Genomic DNA, 21,169 nt, shown 5'->3' on the forward strand with positions numbered 1-21,169 from the left:
GTGGCTAAAAAGGAAATTAAAAAGCAACAAGAAAACATTGGAATACATTTTGTGTTTCAAGGGGGGAAAAAATGGAATATATCAACTGTGGCTGGAAAGTGGTTAAGAAAGTATTACACTGTAATATACTATAAAGCCAGCCCATTCTCAGAGGTAATAAGTATTTGGTGAATTCTTCAGTGTGTCAGCTCAACTGCATCTTTTTTTTATAAACTACCATTTCATTTATCACCATGGACCTTTTATTCTACTGCAACTAAGATTCTGTCAATACTTGCATTATAAACCCTTTTTTTCCCCCCTCCAGGGACTAAAAACTTGGCCATAATAAACTTGCTCTGAGCTAAACTCTGGCATGAATGGTATCTACCCAGGAAGATTTTTTTGTTGTAAAAAACAAACCACTTACTAGCCATTTAAAGAGCAGTTTACTTATTTGAAATACCTGTTTCCTATAAGAATGTCTAAAAAACAACTTCAATTTAAACAAGAGTTTAAAAGGCCAGGATACAGTAGCTTAAATAATGGATGCTGCAAATGTGCCCCAGGTATTTCACCACAACATTTTACAAGGGTTTTTACTATGGATATTAGGTTTTCCGAGGACATTCGTTTCTGAAATTGGATAAATAGGCTGATCTCTAGAAAAACAAACAAATGAAATCACTCAGAATGTACAAATAAGTACAAATTCATTGAAGTTGGCTGAAATGTAGCTGTATTTGGAAGAAAATCTGACATTTTGAGAAAACTATGCATTCCTACAAGTCTTTTAGTGGAAGGCATTCAATGGAATTATCTGACTCAGAGAGCAGAATGGCTTTTACCATTCCAGAAGCATTCTTTTTTTAAAATCTCAACTTTTTTCCTCATGTATACTTGATTAATGTAGCACTTGGGCCCAAGGCTTTGCGCCATGCACAGAGCCTGAGTAACCTGGCTTTACACAGGGATTCTCTCCGGGGTTGTGGGAGAAAATCTTTTCCCCTTCTATTTCATAGCCACAGACTGTCTCCCTCTCCACTATGTTTACTGGCTACACCCTACTTTCTGTCTTGCCCACATTCCCACCCTCGTGTTACTGTGGGGAGAGCTGCTCCGAGAGTACTCTAAGGTGTGCCTGCAACCTCCCTTTCCTGTAAAGTAGAACCACTGCAGTTCTACTGTGCTTAGTATCCCCCACTCCCATGTGGTGGTGGGAGCATGTGGCTATGGAGGATTTTATCTTATGGTAGTTTATGGATCGATAGCTCTAAAGGACTTTGCACAATATTAACAGAACAGGCACAGTGAATGGAACAGCAGTACTCATATCTCTGTCCAGGACTCTGGAATGCTTATCTCTAGGAGTGAGAGCGTAGTTCATTCTCTGTGCTGATTCATATCTTGATCTTTACACGTAGACTACCAAAATATGCTAACTTTGATTGTGCCTTTCATATTGTTTATACCTCTTTACTGGAACTGGACTGAGGCTCCCAATTCATATTACCTGCATTACCAAAGACATAATTTACACAGGGCCAAAATTCTATCACAGGTCACAGACCAAATAACTGAGCTGTGCAGTGTGAATTTGACAGGGGTCAGCAGGGAAGTAATGCACATCTTTCCCAGCTCCTAGGTTGTGGAGCAATAGCAGAAATGTTCTTCAGGCACTACTCAGCCTCTTCTCCTTTTGTGTTCCTCTGTCAGGTCCAGGATGAATGCCTAGTGGATACTGATAGTTGTGGATCAATCATCTTATCAGCCCTATCATCTTCCATAATATCCCTGTTCACTCCATGGCACAATGTGGGTGCAGGCTAACTGAACGTCGACTCCTCTTACCCTCCATGCAGTGGAACCACCCCAATTGTGCTGCCATCTTAGGCCCTTACTGGTTATAGTGAAGGTGGTAGGATTTACTCTGTGGTCATTTTTCATTTTAAAAAATGCTTAACATTGTCCGCTCTGTAGCACTGGAGAGGTAAATGCGTTGGGCAACCATGAACCTGAGGCACACAGACAAATACAGGATTATTCTCTCCTTTAAAAGTTTCATTGACTTTGGCAGATTAACAATAACATATTGTTAAATACTGTAACTTTACATCATGGACCGTTAGCACTTTTTCTCTCTCTAGATATTTTCAGTAAAATGTGCAGCAGTATAAAGGAAAGTGTTAAGGAGATGCTATGATGCTGTATTTCCACATTTTACCTATGTTTTCTAGTAAATATTGTTAATGTCAAAATACCCTTTCTGCAGTCCTCTATGGTATTGTTTCGGGGAGGTGAAATGTTCCAAGGAGCCTCTTGGTATGTAATGGCTTTCAGCAAAGTGATTTGCAGATCAGTTTCAGTTTTTGTCTCCAGCTCTTCAGTCAGTTGTTTGCCTGGTAACATTATCATATACCAGTCTGTAAACAGTTCTTTCAGTTAATCTATAAACACTTTAAAGCAGGTCAGTACACTAAGATGAAACTAAATCCAGCAGCAAAACTTCACTTTCAAGTGTGTGCCATGCGGTCATGATGACTGGTGCTCCGAAATGTCGTTATAGTCATAAGTGACTAGAAATGGCATCTTCTTATCCAACAGATCTTTTGCTTGTGGGTACTCAGTCCCATCTTCTTGTAAATTTTCACTCTTCTAAAACTCAGAGCTCGTATGGCTATAGGAGAATGAGCTGGAATATTTCTGACTTGTGCATGTGCAAAAAATTAAGTTCCAATATCACAAAACTGTTGGTGATATGTGAGCCAGTGAGAGCTCAGCATTAGAGCTGGTTGGAAACTTTCCAATTAAACTTTTTTTGTTGAAATACATTGAATTGTCAAAAAGCTACGCTTTTTTCAGGGGAAAATACCAGTTTTCCTCAGGACAGGTTTCTCAAGTCCAGGATGGAATTTCTGGTCAAAACCAGGAGGGAAGAAGAGAGACTGACTCTGTAGCCCATTCGTCAGGGCACTTATCTGGGAGACCCAGTCCCTGCTCTGCCGTTCTCACTGGGCTATTTTGGGGGGTGGATGTCTCTCTTGTTTTTCATGGAAAATTTCAAAGGGTCTCCGTTTCATCCTAATACAGAACGAGAAAAATTTTGAAATACTGAAAAATTTTGCAGGATAGGAAAAATGGTTTTCCTCCCCACTCTACTAAGCATAGGTTTTAGATCCTAGTGTGAATTTGCAGTGTTAGCTGTTCAATAACAATCTTTTTATTGCAATGTTCCCTCTAATTTTTGACAGGCCGTGTGCGCAAAAAATTTCTTCTGTGCAAATTGTTGTGCTTCTATGCAAATTTTTGTGTGCATGATGTTTCACACTGTGCGCAGGGTTTAGGATCTGTATATACGTGCACAGCTTAGAGGGAACAGTGGTCATAAGAACGGCCATGCTGGATCAGACCAAAGGTCCATTTAGCCCAGTATTCTGTCTTCCGACAGTGGCCAATGCCAGGTGCTTCAGAGGGAATGAACATTCCCATTCCCATTCCCAATTAAGTCAGTTGAGCAATCTGCTATGGAGTCATAAAGTTTTGATCTATTAAAGAACAGAAATGGTCCAGTAAACTGGAGAGTCTCACATTGACTAATGATACATTATAATTGATAATAATGTATCAGAATTCTGATCATGATACTGCTCCAGATTATCTACATTTGCTATGTTGTTGCTGGGGGTGGGGGGAAGATGAGGGTCAGGGATGGGGACAATTTGATGATATAGGGCTGATCTCTGAGTGGCACAATACCAGGATGACTTGCCTTGACAATGTCTTTGCAGTAGAAGAAAGTGGCATGATAAATGAGGAGGTAGAATTACAGATGTTCAGGCAATGCTTTCAATCTCTGGTTCCTAATCTATCTTGTCTGAATTGAATTTAATCAGTTTGATGTCATTTATTTCCCTACTTCTGTCAGGCACTGGAAAACACAGAACCGCAGAATCTCATCTCATTAAAAAGGAAATGTAGATCTAAGTGTCATTTTGTGGATTGGTGATGCTTCAGGCCAGAACGTCTCACTATCTTACCTAGAAGATGTATGTGCTAATTGAACAAAAGGGGTGACAAAATAGAATCCTGCAGAAGTAGACACAAATGTCCTTTCAGAAAATTTGATTCATGATAACTGTATCTTCCTAAAGGAATGCTTGACTTCAGTCCTGCTAACCATTCTGAAGCCAGTCATACTGTCTTTCATTCATTACCTTATTGTCTATTAACCAGTAACAAATTTTCTTCTAATGTTTGTTTAACAAGGACAAAAAGTAAAAAACAGCCATAATATACATAAAAATAGGCACTGCACATGCAGCATGTTATGTGTACAGTTAGTCATTTCAGGATAGAAATTCGTAATATTACCAACATTCTGATAACTTCCCCTTCTGTTCCTTCTTCTATCCCATCACTTTACATTATATATTGTTTACTTGAAATGGGAAAAAATGTAATAATTTTGGAGTTAAATAGATTCATTGTTGGAAGTTGTATAAAACCATTTTTGGTATTAACTGACACAGTTCTAACCTGCCAAAATATTGTATTCTTGTCATCTGTAGAATAATCCAAATCTAATTCTATGTTCAACTCATCTGTCACTCTTTTAGTCCTACATGACCTGTAAATAAAAACAACCTATAATGTATTTCATACCCTTTCTTAGTATTAATGTTTCCCTTCCAAATGTCTAAATTCTATTAATTCCTTTCCAATTATAGCACTTAAATAATGTTTTAAAAGTAAACATTTAAATATACTTGGTATAATTTTATATTTTCCTTTTGAATGGAAAAATAATTAATACCTTTACTTCTCTTCTCCCATAAATAAAAAAGGACCTTTAAAAATCTCTAGAAACCTAGAATTATTATTGAATCCATAATGGGGACATTTGTTATATTGTTTTTTTTTTAAGTTTCTAACTTCTTGCCAGGTTACAGAACTAATATTAGCGACTGACTTGTTCATTACACTTTTAACATTTTTAATAATCAGTGTAGACAAAACGTTAAACAAATTACATGGATTCAATATTGGTTGAGCCACTTCAGGCAGAGAAGCAATTTAGTATCTCCCTATATCCAAGATATAATAAAGTGAAGCTGAGCAGCCTCGTAATTCCATAAAGCTGGTACCACATTTCCTCCTCTCCCATAAAGATGAAATAGATTTTTGCAAAATGACCTCATAAACCCTTATTTTTCCATTAAAAATACAAGCCTGACATATAAATATGTTTCTTAAACTTTTTTTCATTTGAAAATGTTAATCTTCCTATAAGGACAGGGACAAGATTGACCATGTAATGTCATTTTTAAAAGTTAATTTCCCAAATTGCCTGCATTAGCCAAAAACAATTTTTTTTCTCTCCCAGGTAGATATTAGCTACATATCTTTATTTATCCTCTGTGTTAATAGTAAGATTCCCCATGAACTGTGTGATTATTTTTTCTTTGTGTGAAACAACAATACAACACTTGGAATATTTTCCATATTTCCTCACTCTGTCTAGTTCAAGTATTATGGGACTGAACCTATATCATATTAATCAATTATAAAATGTCCATGGACATGAGATGTTAGGTCCTTATATTAGGCTTTGCAGGATATCTGGTATTTACAAGAATATAATACAGTAATATGCTGCTTTGTTACAAATAAAGATACCAAACGTTTATTTCTCTAAATATTTCCAGTTGGTTTCTGCTGAATGGGCTTTTGACCGTGTCACTCAATGAGTAGGCAGAAACATCCATGAAACTGAAGTGGGTTTTTTGGTCCCATCCCTTCTTTTCCAAGCTTTCCAAATTCATTCTGCCATGGGGAAAATCCTACTCACTTCTCTGTGTGCAGAGAGTCTTCTGGCACAAGGCCAAGCATAATTTCGCTACACAAAGGGAGGGGGAAATACATAGGGAAGCCACATAGAGAGAATGTGCGCCGCCTACATGAGGCAGTGCAGAAGCACATTCCAGAGGATGTATAGAAATGCACAGAAGGTGGCAAGAACAGCACAACATGAATCCTCTGATCCTTTCCCTCCATTAAATATGGACCCTCGGGCCCCAATCCTGCAAACATCCTGTGCAGGTGGATTCCTGTGCCCAGTACAAAGCTCCATTGACTTCAGGGCTCTGCCTGCACACAACAGAGCTTGTAGAAATGAGACCTAAATCTGCAAATATTTCTCTAGTTACCAGGCTGGTGTAACATCTGCAGAATAGCCTCCTTTGTCACTTGGCATACTGAGGGGTGAAGAGTCTTCTTCCTGATTCTGCGTAGTTCTCCAGTGCTCAGCTCTAGTTGTTCCAATTGTCTTTAAAACTTCCTATTTCAAATCCAGGTATTTCAAAGTAGCCAGAAGGATACCTTATGCTCAAGTATAGTTTTGCTAAACAAAATAACTAGTTTTTAAATGATCACCATGTCATGTCACTGCTGCCATTTTTATGGTTAATATTTTTATTGTTTGTTTTCATAAAGAAACAATAAAAATACAAAAAGGTAAATAACTTGCAGCTTGTATATGTTACCATACACTGTACAGGATACCCAATAAAATTATACAATTACGCCACTTTACAGCTTGTCAAAGCTGCAAGAATAGACAATTTCCCCACGGATATTATTGTAGTCTGCAAAATCTAAGCTATTACTAAAAATATCTTTCAAGCTCTTCTGGTTGCAAAGAAAGCTGGCCTCTGTGCTGTGATGTAATACACAATATTAATATCTTGTTGAACGTGAGGGACTCTTAATATTAATGCCACAAAAGATCTAAACTTTCTCCATTCATCTAAGTCTGCTGTAGTTTTCAGACATGTCCTGATGTTCCATTTATTTAGATGGCTGTCCCATATAAAACTACTGCCAAAGCAGATGTGCTAGAAAGAGACCCAACCCACCATGTTCTGATCAGATCCAAATTTCCTTCATAAAAGTTTGACTTTTAGTGCAGCCAGATAGATTGGCAGCCACAAGGTTTGGATCAGGATCTGAGCTTCCTCAAAGTTCAGGGATGGGGTCAGGCTCATATCTGATTTGTACACACCAGCAACGGAAGTATTTGTAATACATTGTTAACCAGGTCGGCTCTAAGCCTGCTTTTCAGAGAGGTTCTTTGTGAGATTCTGTAGGAGCAGAATTTTCCCTACTAGGTAGCTGAAGAACCAGGGGAGCCCCTTACACTCCCTTTGATAGGGAGTTTTGGCCACTGGATCTACATCATACCTCTGCCGTCCTGTTTTATGGTTCTTGGGAAATGAACCTCCACATCTTTGTCTTTCATGACACTTCTGCAAGCTGTAATATTTGCCCTTTAATAATTAATAGCTTAATGTGCTATGAATTTTCAGATTCCAGATATTAGGCTAAATTCACCCTGGCATTTATGCTGGCTTCTGCCAGTCCTAGACTCAAAGGCACCAGGAACAGAAAACTGACTGGAGTAAGATGACAGAAAGTTGCCAAAACTCAAGAAACTGTAGGGGGCTATCAAAGCCTAAAAAATATACAGTGTTAGTTGGGGAGAGGCTATGACCATGAAAGCCATGTTTCAGAGAATCCCCTCGGCATCTTTAAGCAGCACGGTTCCTAGGAAACTACTGTAGACAGGTTTTAAAACTGCCTTCTTCTAGCCAGTATGATAACAGCTTTTCCTTTCCAGTGCACAGATGTAATTTAACATCCCTGTGCCAGCTTTAGTGAATCTCTGCTTCAGAAAGATAAGTAAAGTGTGTAGCTTCCCCATGTTTTACAGGAAGAGGAATTCCAATTAGCTGTAGTAATCCGAAGTGTAAATTGTAACTGAATTGTGAAATTAACACTCATTTGGGTATACATATTGATTTCCTTGATTTCTGAAGACTGGCATGACAGCACATGATGGAAAGAAATTAAACATACACTTACATTTGTAACGGCCTTTTCCCTGTGCATTGCAAATAACTTACTTATTGTGCAAAATATGTACTGCCATAGTCTGAAAGAACATCAAAAGTTAATTTTTATCTATGAATAAAACGCTTTAGTGGCTGAAGTAGAGAGATCCTGATTGAAGAAGGAAGAAGAGACGTTTACATTCTTATTGTCTTCGTCTACATGGAGTGTGAGCAATTTGGAGTGATAAAGGTGTGCATCCCTCCCCAGGGACCCTTTAGCTGTATGTGATACAGTACATTTTGCCAGGAAGAGGAATACGGCTGTTTTAAATCTGTAACCAGGTTGATGAGCCTTAAGAGAATTTACTGCAGCAATAGGAATAAGATATAATTTGCAGAATAAATTAACTGATAATGCAGGAGAAATGTTATTGGTTCCTGCGAGATGGTGTACCAGGCTCCTGGAGGCCTCGTGGTCCTGCCACATCCTACCCCAGGAAAAGGAGCAGTGAAGGCCTGCCTCTGGGCCTGCCTTGAAAGGCTGCAGTGAAGCAGACAATCAGAGCCTAAAGGCTTAGTTAAAAGGAGCCACAGGGCCTGAGCAGATCAGTTGCTGGCTGGGACCAGAAGGATGAAGAAGGACAGGAAGGCTGTGAGACTCTCCAGGTGAGGAGGCCTGGGAGAGACCCTGCTCAGGCAGGGAACAGACAGAGAACTTAGCCCCTTCCTCTTCACCCTTATCTCAGGGCTGATGTGGGAAGTAGCCCAGGGAATAGCAGCAATGGAGTTAAAGGAAGCACACGGGGCTGTTATTTGTAGGGTCTCTGGGTTGGGACCCGGAGTAGTGGGCCAGGCCCTGGTTCCCCCGCTGGCAGAGTGGCCAAGTCCCAAGAAGGGGACAAGTATTGTTTAAAAGCTCAAGAAAGGGGATAGAATTTAAAGGGCTCAAGGACTTGGCTGAAGACACTAGAGGGCCAACCATTTGTTGAACTTTTTTGTTACCCCTGGAAGGGGACTGAATGTGAGAGGTGACCTGCCTGGAGGGCTGGGTCAGTGAGAACCACTGAGGACAAAGAATTTCCAAGGAAGAAGCCCTGTGGGCACTGCTCTATCACAGGGCAGGAACGGACTTAGAGAGAGCCCAGAAGGGGCTGAGAACTGAGCCCAGAGACAGGGCTGCAGATACAGATACTGACAAGGGCACTGTGATAGGGCCAGTGGTGAGCTGGAGCCGATTCGTACTGGTTCACACGAACTAGTTGTTAAATTTTGAAGCCGGTTTAGAACTGGTTGTTAAAGGGGTGGGCAAACTCCAGCCCACGGGACTGTCCTGTCCGGCCCGCCTGAGCTCTCGGCTGCGGAGGCTCCCCTGAGAATCCCTTTTTAATTTTTATTCACCCAGTGGCGCAGTCCTTCAGTGCTGCCGAAGACCCGAAGCAACTGAAGGAACCGGTTCTTCAGCTTTTGGCAGCTCATCACTGGTAGGCCCTGGCGGACTTTTAAGAACTGAGCTCAGAGACAGGGTTAACGACATTACCAAGGACACAGGAACAGGCCTTTTACCCTGGGTGGGGTTTTTGCGTTCATGCATATTGACTGTATGTGACTTGGCCAGAGGGCTGTGACACTGAAAATCCACCTGACGAGGTTAATAGCCGACAGGGGGGGCGGGAGCAAGAGAGAGGTAGGTTCACACCTGACTGACCGGAGGTGTTCACGAGAGACGAGTGGCCCCTGCCACAACTTGGTACCAGAAGTTGGATCTTTTCGGACCAGCCCCTGAAAACAAGGGGACAATGAAGGAGTTAATAAGCACAGCTGGGCTGAAACCCAGTGGATACTAGCACAAGGGCAACAAGAGGCCCAGGTGGCTCCCCAACAACAGCAGGATGTACTCTTGGAGGTACTTCAGCTGCAACAGCAACAATAATTCCAGCATCATCACTCTCGGGCTTGGCAGGGAGCCCAGCAGCCACAACAGCATCCAAATAAACCTGGCTGTCGTGCTTGCCAAAGGGAAAGGGGTCAGAGAGGCCCGCTAAGCGGATGCAGGTATTGTGGACAAGGGGGGCATGCAAGTTCAGTTTGCTCCTGGAGTAACAGAGATAAGGGGGATTACTGGCATGTGCAGAGCACTGAGACACCTGGGGAGGTTTGGGTCACAAAGGATGTGTGCGCTCAGATGCCAGAGGCACCAATGGTGGTGAAAAGGACTGATAAGACAGCCTGGGGCCAAGAAGACTGATGTCCCGGGGTAAGGTGTTTTTAAGTGTGGGGAACCGGAGTGGGGTGTGGCAGGACTGCAAGGCCTCCAGCAGGGGGCCTCAAAGGGCTTGATACACCCTGTCTGTTTCTTAGCTTAATCAGTGGAGTACGATGAAATGGTGAAAAGTAATATGAGAAAGTGATACTAATGATTTTCGAAGACCTCTCTTATATATTACATTTGGCAGCCACAGCTAAGCTGTCCTCTGTTGAGGCTTAAAATTATAGTGACATCTCTGCACACGCACACACTTCCTATTACATTGAGTGAATGCTGTATTGCAACTGGTAGGGAGTCAATAACCGATTTGTACAGTACGTATTGTTCAAAAAAGGGAAGAACATGAAGGGCGGGGTAGGGAGCTGGCATGGAAAGAAGCCCTACTTGACTATCACAGTAAGCCTTCAGTGGACTTCTTTCCAGCAGCTGGCAGGGGGAGGGAAAGGCATGCAGCAAGACACTTTACCTGCTACTAAAGCTGTTTCAGTTCAAAATATTTCACGTATTAACTCATACAGTTAGTAATTCATTGAACAGCTTATTTGTTTGTTGTTAAACTCTTTTTTTACAAAATCATATAGATTACAATAGATGTTTTTTTCCACAAACCTAAAAACTCTTGATTTCTTCATCTTCTAATCTAGGCTATATCTCCACTGCAAAAAGGTGTGTTTTTACTTTGAGATAGTTCTCTCAAGGCAAATTCCTAGTGAAGACAAGGGACAGATAATTTGTACCTCAGTATAACTATTTGAGGACAACACTGTGTCCTTCACCTGGGGTTTACCTCAGCTAGCTACATTGAAATAAAGCCTACAGTGCCTTGTCTGCACTAGGATTTTACATCAGAATAGTTATCTCAATGTGAAGAGTGACCTATCCTGCCCGTAGTGCCCTGTTAACTTCATCAGTCTGTAGATATTCATACCGTTTGTCACTATGATAGCTGAGCATCTATTCAATTTTTAATTTTCAAAATAAAAGCTATCAAAAATCGAACTCTTCATAAACACAGAAGTCATCATTTCAAAGTAGACTTGTTAAAGAGAAAGCAACTCTTACAGGTGGATAGAAAGCCCTACTAGTGCATTGCAGAGTGGAACAAAAACACCATTGTGTTTCAGCTGACTCTGACATCTTTTTAAAGACTATAAAGAATTCTACTTCATTAACGATAAAATTGCCCAAATGGGAACATACCTTAAAACACAGGAATTTTATATACGTACAAACTAAACATAAAAATAGATATGAGAGAAATGAGTTATTTTAGACTGAAAAATGTTCTTTCCATTTCACATTCCAGATTCTGTTTTAAAATGATCACATATTAGGACCTTAAGAGTCTGGGTACAGTATTAATACAAGTGGCTTGGGCAATGAAAGTCGTGGATTTTTCTAAGAAAATGGTTATTTGGTATCACAAGAACATACAAGATTGGGAAAAGGCTGAAGAGTAACTATCAGATTTTGTGGTGAGGTGTAAGGTTGGGTTAATTATAAATTTTTGCATTCAATTTGGACTCCATTATGCTCAGTTCACTCCGTTTAACCTACTTCCACCCACTTTCTGATGTCTGAATATAAGTGAGTCTTAGTGGGTGTCACTTACCCTCTTAGAGATTGGTCTACTTTAACTTACACATCCGTATGCCCTCCTGCTTTTCTTGCTATGCTGCAGTTCTCTTCTATGTACTCCCAGAATATGAGGTGCATGAACTTAAACTCACCTAGACTCAGTGGGCCAATTTCAGTGACAATATGTAAAGGGTGAGGGCATAAGCTATATGTTGATAAGAGGGTGTGAGTCCAAAGTAGTGGTCCAACTCTGAGTTGGTGCAACACATATGCTGAGAGGTCCAAAGGGAGGTGAAGATTACTGAGCACCAATGTTGACTTATTTAAAATTGTATCTGAATTTGGCCCTCAATTCTTGATTTGGTTATCCTAACCCTTTCAATGTATTAAAGATTTTAATAGAACTTATTAGGAGTAAACTGGAGCTTGAAAAGTAGCTGTGGAAAAAATCATATATTAAATATGCATAATTTTGAATTGGCTCAAGGTAGCGTTAAAATCTGGGACTGTGAAGAATATATTGGGTTTGTGTTGGCTCTACTTAGTTGCTCTTAGCAAATTGCACTGAATATACTGAATGTTTTACATGAATTAAAAGCTACACAGCATTATTACAGAGACATGGTGGGTGAGGTAGTATTTTTATTGGACTAGTTTCTGTTGTTGGTTTGCATTTCTTGCATGATTTCTAAGTAAGTTTCCTGATTTTTTTTTCTTCCAGTGTGTGGGTGCATGTGATGATTATTTTGTTTGAGGTGTTCCCTTCTGGAGTATATGAGGGGCAGTAAATGGTTCCTTAGCGTGCGTTTGTTAGTTTTTAAGTTCTTCTGCAGAGCTGTTCATCATATTTGGAGTTGTATGCAGTGATCAGAAGGTTATAGATGGTGAGACCTATGAGGAGGATGATTTGTTTCTTGCAGTTGCTCAGGAAGAAGATGTTGCTCTTAAGTTTCGCTTCCTTTTTCTTCATGTTGCGGAGCTTCCATTTCAGATGGCAAAATTTGATATATTCCCCCATTGTTGTAGCTGTGTTGGCCCCAGTATATTAGAGTGACAATGTGGGTGAGGTAATATATTTTTATTGGACCACCTGAAGCAATAAAGATATTACCTCACCCACCTTGTCTCTCTGATATCCTGGGACCAACACAGCTACAACAACACTGCATACATACAGCATTATTGTCATCAGTGATTTATAAATACAAGCCAACCTGTCTCTCCATCTGTTTGCTTTGAAATACTTAGCATTAATTGACCAAAGCCATATCTACACAAGAAACTTGTGTCGACTGAAGTAACATTGGCATACAGCTCCTGCAGTTAATATGTTGTTTGTGCATACTTGGCTCCTTGTGTTGTTGATGTGCATACTCAGCGGGAGTGCTTGTATCAGTGCACCATGAGCAGTTATCCCAGTGTGCAACTCGTTACCATCCAGTGCACTGTCTTTTGGGAAGTTTTGGCAGTGCGTGATAGAGCCGAAACAAATTGCACAGAGGTGACTGGGAGGATGGAGTCAACTTCCCAGTTTGCAACTGTCTCCATCCTGTAATGTCATCTGTATCCCATAATTTTCATACCCACAAATCCACGTGGCCCTCCTTGCTGTCCACTATCTCCAACAGAAGCATGGAGCCTGCACAGCTCCATGTCATTAGCATTGCAATCATTGGGTGCATAATCCTATAGTATTTGCAGAGCTGCAAGAAGAGCCACAGGGAACATGATGATTCCTTGGAGGACAGATTGCTATGAGACATAGCGAGAACCAATTCAAGATTATTGGTGGTGTTCACTGAGCAGCTACAGTTGGTGGAGCGCCTCTTCTGGGCCTGAGAGACAAGCACTGACTGGTGGGATTGCATCGTAATGTAGGTTTGGAATGATGAGCAGTGGCTGCAGAACTGTCAGATGTGCAAGGCCACGTTCCTGGGTCTGTGTGCCAAGCTCACCCCAGTCCTCCAGCAGAGGCACACCAAATGAGAGCCGTACTGACACTGGAGAAAAAAGTGGTGATCTCACTGTGGAAATGTGCAACACCAGATTGCTGACGGCTAGTTGGGAATCAGTTTGGGTTGGGAAATTACTGTGGGGACCATTGTCATGCAAGTGCACAAGGGCATTAATCACCTGTGGACTCTCATCGATGTGCAGGATGTAGTGGATGGATTTGCAGTAATGAGGTTCCTGAGCTGCAGGGGAGCGATAGATGATGCACATACCCCTCTTTTGGCACCAGACCACCTTACCTCAGAGTACATCAACAGAAAGGGCTGCTTTTCTAAGGTTATGCAAATACCGGTAGATCTCTGGGGACACTTCACTGACATCAGTGTGGGCTAGACAGGGGATGTGCGTGACGCTCACATCTTTAAGAACATAGAACTGTTAAGAAAGTTGCAAGCAGAGAATTTCTTTCCCAACCCGCAGATTACCATTGGCAATGCTGAAATGCCAGTAGTGATCCTGGGCGATCCAGCCTACTCCTTGCTCCCTGGCTCATGAAGCCATACATCAGCCTTAAGAGGATCAAGGAATGCTTCAACTACTGGCTCAGCAGGTGCAGAATGACAGCTGAATGTGCCTTTGGTCATTTGAAGGGATGCTGGAATTGTTTACTCACAAGATTGGACCTCAATGAGAACTATCCCAATGGTTATAGCTGCCTGCTGTGTCCTACATAATATCTGTGAAGCAAAGGGGGAAACATTTCTACTGGAGTGGAGGTCAGAGATGAAGCAGATGTCTGCTAAATTTGAACAGCCAGATACAAGGGCTGTTAGCAGAGCTCAAAGTGGAGCTCTACAGCTCAGGGAGGCTTTGAAAGACCATTTTAATAGTGAGATAGAGTAGGTAATGTGCTCTACATGGCCCTGCTCTTTTGCAGCCTGGTATGAATTATGTGGTGATTGCTGTACAGGTAGGGATATAACATTGCCCATTCACCTGTTAATTTTTTTTTGAATGATTTTATGAGTTGAGTGACACGGTGCAGTAATAGGTAGTTGGTCACTTTCAGAACTGATGAGCACCAGCCAGCATATGTTGTGAACTGATAAAGATGAATTATGTTCCCAATAATAGAATTTTATTCTGTAACAAAACCAGTGCAAAAAAACCCATGTCAGAAACTGGGGAGAATTTAGTTGCTATAAAAATGAGAGTAGAGAATAATGGGGAAATTAAAGTGGGGGAATCAATCCTAATCAATTAGACTTATTTAAATTGTCCAGTAGTTCTCAAACTGGTACATTATTGGCATGGGAGGAAAGTGAGGATGAAACTAGATTTCATGGAGATGTATGAAGAAAGGCAAAATAGCATTAGGGTTAAAATTAACCAGTTAAATATATATTCAGTAATATTAGGTGGCTAACTATGTTAATTCACTCATTTCATAATATTTAGTCAGGTATTGGCACCCTTCCTTTTGCACTGCTGCTGATGGCTGCGCTGCCTTCAGAACTGGGTGGCCGGAGAGGGTGACTGATGGCCAGGCGCCCAGCTCAGAAGGGAGCGCCACTGCCAACAGCAGTGCAGAAGTAAGGAAGATTCATAGAATCATAGAATATCAGGGTTGGAAGGAACCTCAGGAGGTCATCTAGTCCAACCCGCTGCTCAAAGTAGGACCAATCCCCAACTAAATCATCCCAGCCAGGGCTTTGTCAAGCCTGACCTTAAAAATATCTAAGGAAGGAGATTCCACCACCTCCCTAGGTAACGCATTCAAGTGTTTCACCACCCTCCTAGTGAAAAAGTTTTTCCTAATATCCAACCTAAACCTCCTCCACTGCAGACCAAACAAGACTATATACTCTACAATGGCAACTGAGTAAGTAGGTTGTGGCTACAATGTTTTTGTCCCATGACTCAATTGCAAAATATATAGATATTTTAGTGTAGACAGGACCTAATTGTAATCCTGTACCTGAGCAAAAGCCTGGGATGAGCCAAGATTTTAACCTAATTTTTGGGTCCCATCCATTCTACAGATTTTAATTATATTCTGCTGGATCATTAGACAGCTGGGTAGTAACCTGATCCCCTCACTCCATTATAGTTTAATTGTGGTTGGCTCTTAACATAGTTTTTGTTCACCAGAATATGGATAATAAATAGTAATTGTGGCAACCATTAATATTTCATTGTTGACAGAAGCCTAGGCTGGCATAGAATTATATTCCTATGAGCAGGTTATGACACTTATTCTGCAGTGCAGACAGACCTCTAACCATGTTGTTCTAACCAGACTGGTTGCTGTTTCTTCTTCTCAGTATTCTGTAATGGGGCATCATATTGAGCCTTGTCCAGTGTTTTGCTGGTGTCACCTTGTATGCTGGTCACACTGTCCTCTGCTAAGGCAATATGACATAGTTGCCTGCATTTTCCCAGAATGCTCTAATGCAAGTATGCTTAGGCAGAGTAGTTGGTAGAGACACACACAATGGTTGATATGGGCTCTGATTGTGTTGTGTTTAACACCCTTTTTCCCTTCATCCCCGCAAAAAAAATATTCCCACCAGACATAACTAAAGTGTGTTAGATTTCTTAGACTGCATGCTTGCTTTTAGATTGTTAAGCCTTTGGGGTCTTCACAGATATTTGTACATTGCCTAGCACAGTGGAACCTAATTCGTACTGAGCTTTCTGCGTGCTATCAGAATGTAAATATTAAATAATAATGAGGAGGAGGTCCCAGCCAGCTCTCAAAAACATGTTGAGGTTTTGTAGTGTAAATCAAAACGAAGTTAAGCAGATTTGCAGCTCAGCTCAGAATTGTTTTCTTTTCACTGGTTTGTGTCTCAGTTGTAACATTTTATTCACATGTGTACTTAAAGAAGAGTAATAAAGAAAATATTTTCAGTGTAACTTTTGTGTGTGAAGCTGCCCATAACTTGGTTATTTATGAGCAGTAGCGGAAGTTGCCAAATCTTCATTGATGCTTACACAAGCTGACCCAAACTGTATTTAATATGACTAATAAACTGTAAGTAATATAATATCTTTCTTTTACTTTGCTCCTTTACTTTTCAGAGTTTCTCTGTTACATTCTTTTTTTTTTTTTAAAGCACTGAAACTGCAAATGCCAAACCTGAAGTCTTGAATGACGGATCCATTTCGTACTGTGTGGGGTTTCTTTTCTTTTTCTCTTCTGCAGAAACCACTTGTTTGCTTTCTTTTGGTTTCTTAGCTGATAGAATTTCTTACAAACACTTTTACTTTCCTGTCAATGTATTATGTTCTCTGGAGAGAGGATCAGCTGGAATCATGGCAAAAAGAACCACTGTTCCTTTGATTTTTTGATTCACCATCCCGTTCCCAGAATTGCCTTGTTCCCTCTCACAGGCAGAAGACTTGTCTCTCATACAAATTACTGGTCCATTTCTGGGTCTTTGTAACCTTCCTGAAATCGTTGGAAAGAAGCCCTCTCTCTGGAGAAGAGGAGACGGCATTGGAGCAACAGGCTGGCCCCAGTAATTCTATGGCTTTTAATATCTCATTTTAGGAGAAACTATTAGGCATTATGTCAGGTTTCAGAGTAGCAGCCATGTTAGTCTGTATTCGCAAAAAGAAAAGGAGTACTTGTGGCACCTTAGAGATTAACAAATTTATTTGAGCATAAGCTTTCGTGAGATGAAGTGAGCTGTAGCTCACGAAAGCTTATGCTCAAATAAATTTGTTAGTCTCTAAGGTGCCACAAGTACTCCTTTTCTTATTAGGCATTATTTACCTTGAGTACTCAGTTCTCCAGCTACTTCTGTGACATAATTGGGCCAGTGTAAATTGAGTTAATTCCAGACTGACACCATTGTAACTCAGAACAAAATCTGGCCCATAGTCCTTGGTAAATGCAAAATTTCCTTACTAACTTAAGATACACTGTTATAAGGCACTTGTAAACAAATTAAAGAGAGTACACACAAGGAGTTGGCACCATTTGAACTAGATCAGTTTCTAAACTTAATTTTGTTGAATTGGTGCAAATTTTGTGTATTGACAAGACCGTAGACACAATGTGTATACAGAGCCTTAGGAGGCTTTTTTGAAAATGCCGTTGTTATCATGAAGAAATGTACAAGTCCTGGAAAGTCAAACACTGACATATAATATATGGAGTAATGATTATAGATTCAGTGACAAGAAAATAATAAAGTGACATGGTAAACTAAGAAAAATAGATGTGGAAAAATAACAGAAACATAAGAAGCTATAGAGCCTGTGGGAAGACAAATGAACTCATTTTTCCTCCTTTTTATATTTCCCTCTTTATTATGGCTCTCTTCAATGTAAACAGTGGTAGCAGGAGAAACTTAGTGATGTATTGAGATGCATTAATATCTCTGGTTTTTTTAAGAAGTGCAAGCGCGCGCACACACCCTCCCCCCATGTTTAAATCTAGATGTAAACGCTTCAGGGCAGCAACTTCTTACTCTTACTTCATGGTTGTACATCCCTTAGCACATTGGGAGTCTAATCCTGATTAGTACCCAGGATGCAGCGGTAATGCAAATAGTTAATAATACTATGCAGTCAAATTTGTTATTTCTTCATACAGCCTCCCGCCATTTTTCTTTGAAACACCAAAATAACATTATATGAAGTGGGAACACATTTGCCAGATCAGTGACATAATTGAAATCAGTGACAAGCATTAAATTACCTGTTTTGTGTAAGCAAGTAAAGCAGGATAGAATTTTTTATTTAACCCCCTTCCCAACCCACATAAGCATATGCGTGCAGAGGGTTATTATCTGCCATCTGTTTTATCCACAGTAGTTTCTATCAATTGGGTTATTTTGGGTTTTAAGCACTACTCTGAAGCTGTTGTGTTGTTAACTTTGGCTGAGACTGTGCATAAATGATGATAGCAATCTCAGCATGTTAAGATCATAACTGTTAGATTAATGATGGAGGTATTAGCTCTGTGCTGGTGTATTGCATTAATGGATATGTAAGTTCAATCAAATACACTGCCTCCAGTGTCTCTGCATAACGGCATTTACTAGGTCTCAAATGGACTGCTGAGAAAAGTGAAATATAATCTTCTATTTTATCTGCGATTTAAAAAAAATAGATAATGAAATCATTCTCTTCCTAGCATATATTTTATTGTGGTTTGTGGAACCACCTCCAGAAGAACAGAGGTAATTGTAGGCCTAAGTTCTTTGCTAAAATGGAATGTGTATTTATTAGGGACATTGTGTTCTCTAGAAACAATTAGAGTTGCTGGTGCAGGTATTGTACATTCCACCTAAACTTGAACCCAAAAGTCAATGACAAATTAACATTCTGTTATAAATGAAGAGTAAGAAAATAAAAGAGAAATTCACTGAACACACTAATTCCCTCCTTTTTCTTTTTTCTTCATAGAACCTGGAGAAAGTGTTTGTGGAATTCAGTCATCAGGAGCTGTTTGAGTTCTATAACAAGGTCTAGCTTTTACAGTTACCATTTCCTAATATAGTTTAATAACTTCTATTTCACACTGATAAATCTCATATTAAATACTCCTGCACCGCTGTTTCCCCGTATTACAGAGATGCTTCCACTTAACTTCCTTTGTAAACACCTTGTGCTCCTCAGCAGGAATCATTTGCCTATATGAATACAATCTGATGAAACTAGAACAAAAATGGAAATAATTTTATTAAACCACTGAATTTGTTAGTTCGCATATAAAGCATTTTCAAAAGTCGTGATTGCAGTCAATGTTAGAATAAATTTAATACAGTGGTTTGGTCATTCTTAAATGTATCTTGCTGTTAAATATAGAAGAGGCGCTGAGGACTGACAGTGAGGAGCAATCTGGAAGGAGTGTCTTTGAACGTGTGTTGTCTTCAGCCCAAAATGCTATGCTCATAATCCAGTCAAAATAAACTCTATTATTTTTTTACTTTGTTATTATGCATTGGAAATTCACAGTAAAACAGCTATGCATGCAAAAAAGGAAGTACTTAGACAACTGTTTCTTTAAAATTTGAATATTTAAACTGCAGCAATGAATTCTAATAGCTTCATGTAAAAACAAATATTCATGAGTAGGAATTTTGTATTGCCATATGAATAGATTTAATATCCATAGTTGCAGATGCAGTTATTTCTTGTCTGTTTGCATGTTTCTACACAACATTTTATGTGAATTCTTTTGTTTTTGTTGTTGTTGTTGTTCCTTTAAATAGCTGGAGACTATACAAGCACAGCTGGATTCCCTTACGTGATGTTTTTGAAGACTTGTTTCTCCATCGCACTCCTGCCACCTCATTATTTTGAATTGAAGATAGATTGCCAAGCTGTGTTCGCTGATGAATTCAATGGGTTGCTTCCTGTAAAATTATATGGCTTATCTCCTCTTAGACCAGTAACATTAGCCAAGGGAGATCATTGTTAAAAGTTCTGAGCTTCTAATTGACTTTCTCTTGTTTTCTGAACCAACAGAATTTGTTAAGAACAGTGTTACTTGAGAAAAAAATGTAATATCATACTGCTGGTTTATAGTTCTTTTATGCTTTATTACCTGTGTTGTTTGATTCATTACACGGCTGATGGCAATTCACATACTAGTGAGGGGCAGGAATAAAATCTGTATCAAAGTTGTTAGAAGAATTATAAAACTTAAGGAGTAACATTAGTAGAAGTAGTCAAAAAATAGAATTGTCTCCATCCTTTTGAATTCCTACCTTCCCTCCCCTCACATACAGTGGCTAATGTTGATTGCAAATTAGCCAAAATACATAAATAAAAAATGAAAAAAGTGGGCTGTCTTATTTTGGGTCATTTAATTTGATTTAATTGCATTTATATTCATTTTTGGTTTCTTTTTGTTCTTGATGATGATGTCACTGCTTTGAATGTTTGCTCTTGACATTGAGATTAACTAGGGCTCCTAGGCACTGCAGTAGTACAGATAAGAAGTTAATAATAATCACTGAGTATAAAAAGGAAGGATGAACTACTGAGAGTAGATTATCAAGAACACTGAACTAGTCATGTGACCAGATTCCTGAAAGCCATTCATTGATCCTTCCTAATATTATCTGTTTTTATTAATGTAAGTAAAGATATTCATAATCCAAGTTAATAATATTTTCACATTATTGTGGGATGAACTCAAGTCCAGGAGCACTTGATCCTGTTAGAGGGCTAGATGTAGTCTTCTTGCCTGTCACTGCAGAAAACAAATATGCGCTCTCAATACTTTATCTTAATAATAGGAAAGGTGGGCTAATAGGAGGTGAAAAGAAATAGAAATTCAAGATGTTATCATGCCTTTTTTCAGCTAAAAGACTCTGTGAACAAGGCTTTGCACTTTCACTTCCAAATCCTACAGTGGGCCTGGTTAACACCCAGTGCAGCATTTGGTAGGAGTTCTCTTGAGATCTCAGTTTAGGGATGACATGAGTTTTAACTATCACCAAAAACATACTTTGAATATCTGGGATTTGGGTCCCCTTGT

The 21,169-nt window shown here is 39.8% G+C and overlaps 1 protein-coding gene across 4 annotated transcripts in view; it reads left to right on the forward strand.

Moving 5' to 3' along the window:
* COMMD10 (COMM domain containing 10) overlaps positions 1-20,860 on the forward strand; it is a 158,872-nt gene extending 138,012 nt beyond the window's left edge. For 2 of the 4 annotated variants that reach the window (XM_074952998.1, XM_074953000.1), the window contains exons 7-9: positions 17,062-17,189; positions 19,087-19,146; positions 19,896-20,860. In XM_074952998.1, the coding sequence (XP_074809099.1) occupies positions 17,062-17,189; positions 19,087-19,133 (175 nt within the window). In that variant the 3' untranslated portion in view covers positions 19,134-19,146; positions 19,896-20,860. The remainder of the gene's footprint in view (positions 1-17,061; positions 17,190-19,086; positions 19,147-19,895) is intronic. The other 2 variants (XM_074953001.1, XM_074953002.1) reach the window with 2 other exon arrangements.
* The last annotated feature ends 309 nt before the right edge of the window (positions 20,861-21,169 follow it).

This window comes from Natator depressus, chromosome 5 (genome assembly GCF_965152275.1).
Source record: "Natator depressus isolate rNatDep1 chromosome 5, rNatDep2.hap1, whole genome shotgun sequence".
Taxonomy (NCBI): domain Eukaryota; kingdom Metazoa; phylum Chordata; order Testudines; family Cheloniidae; genus Natator; species Natator depressus.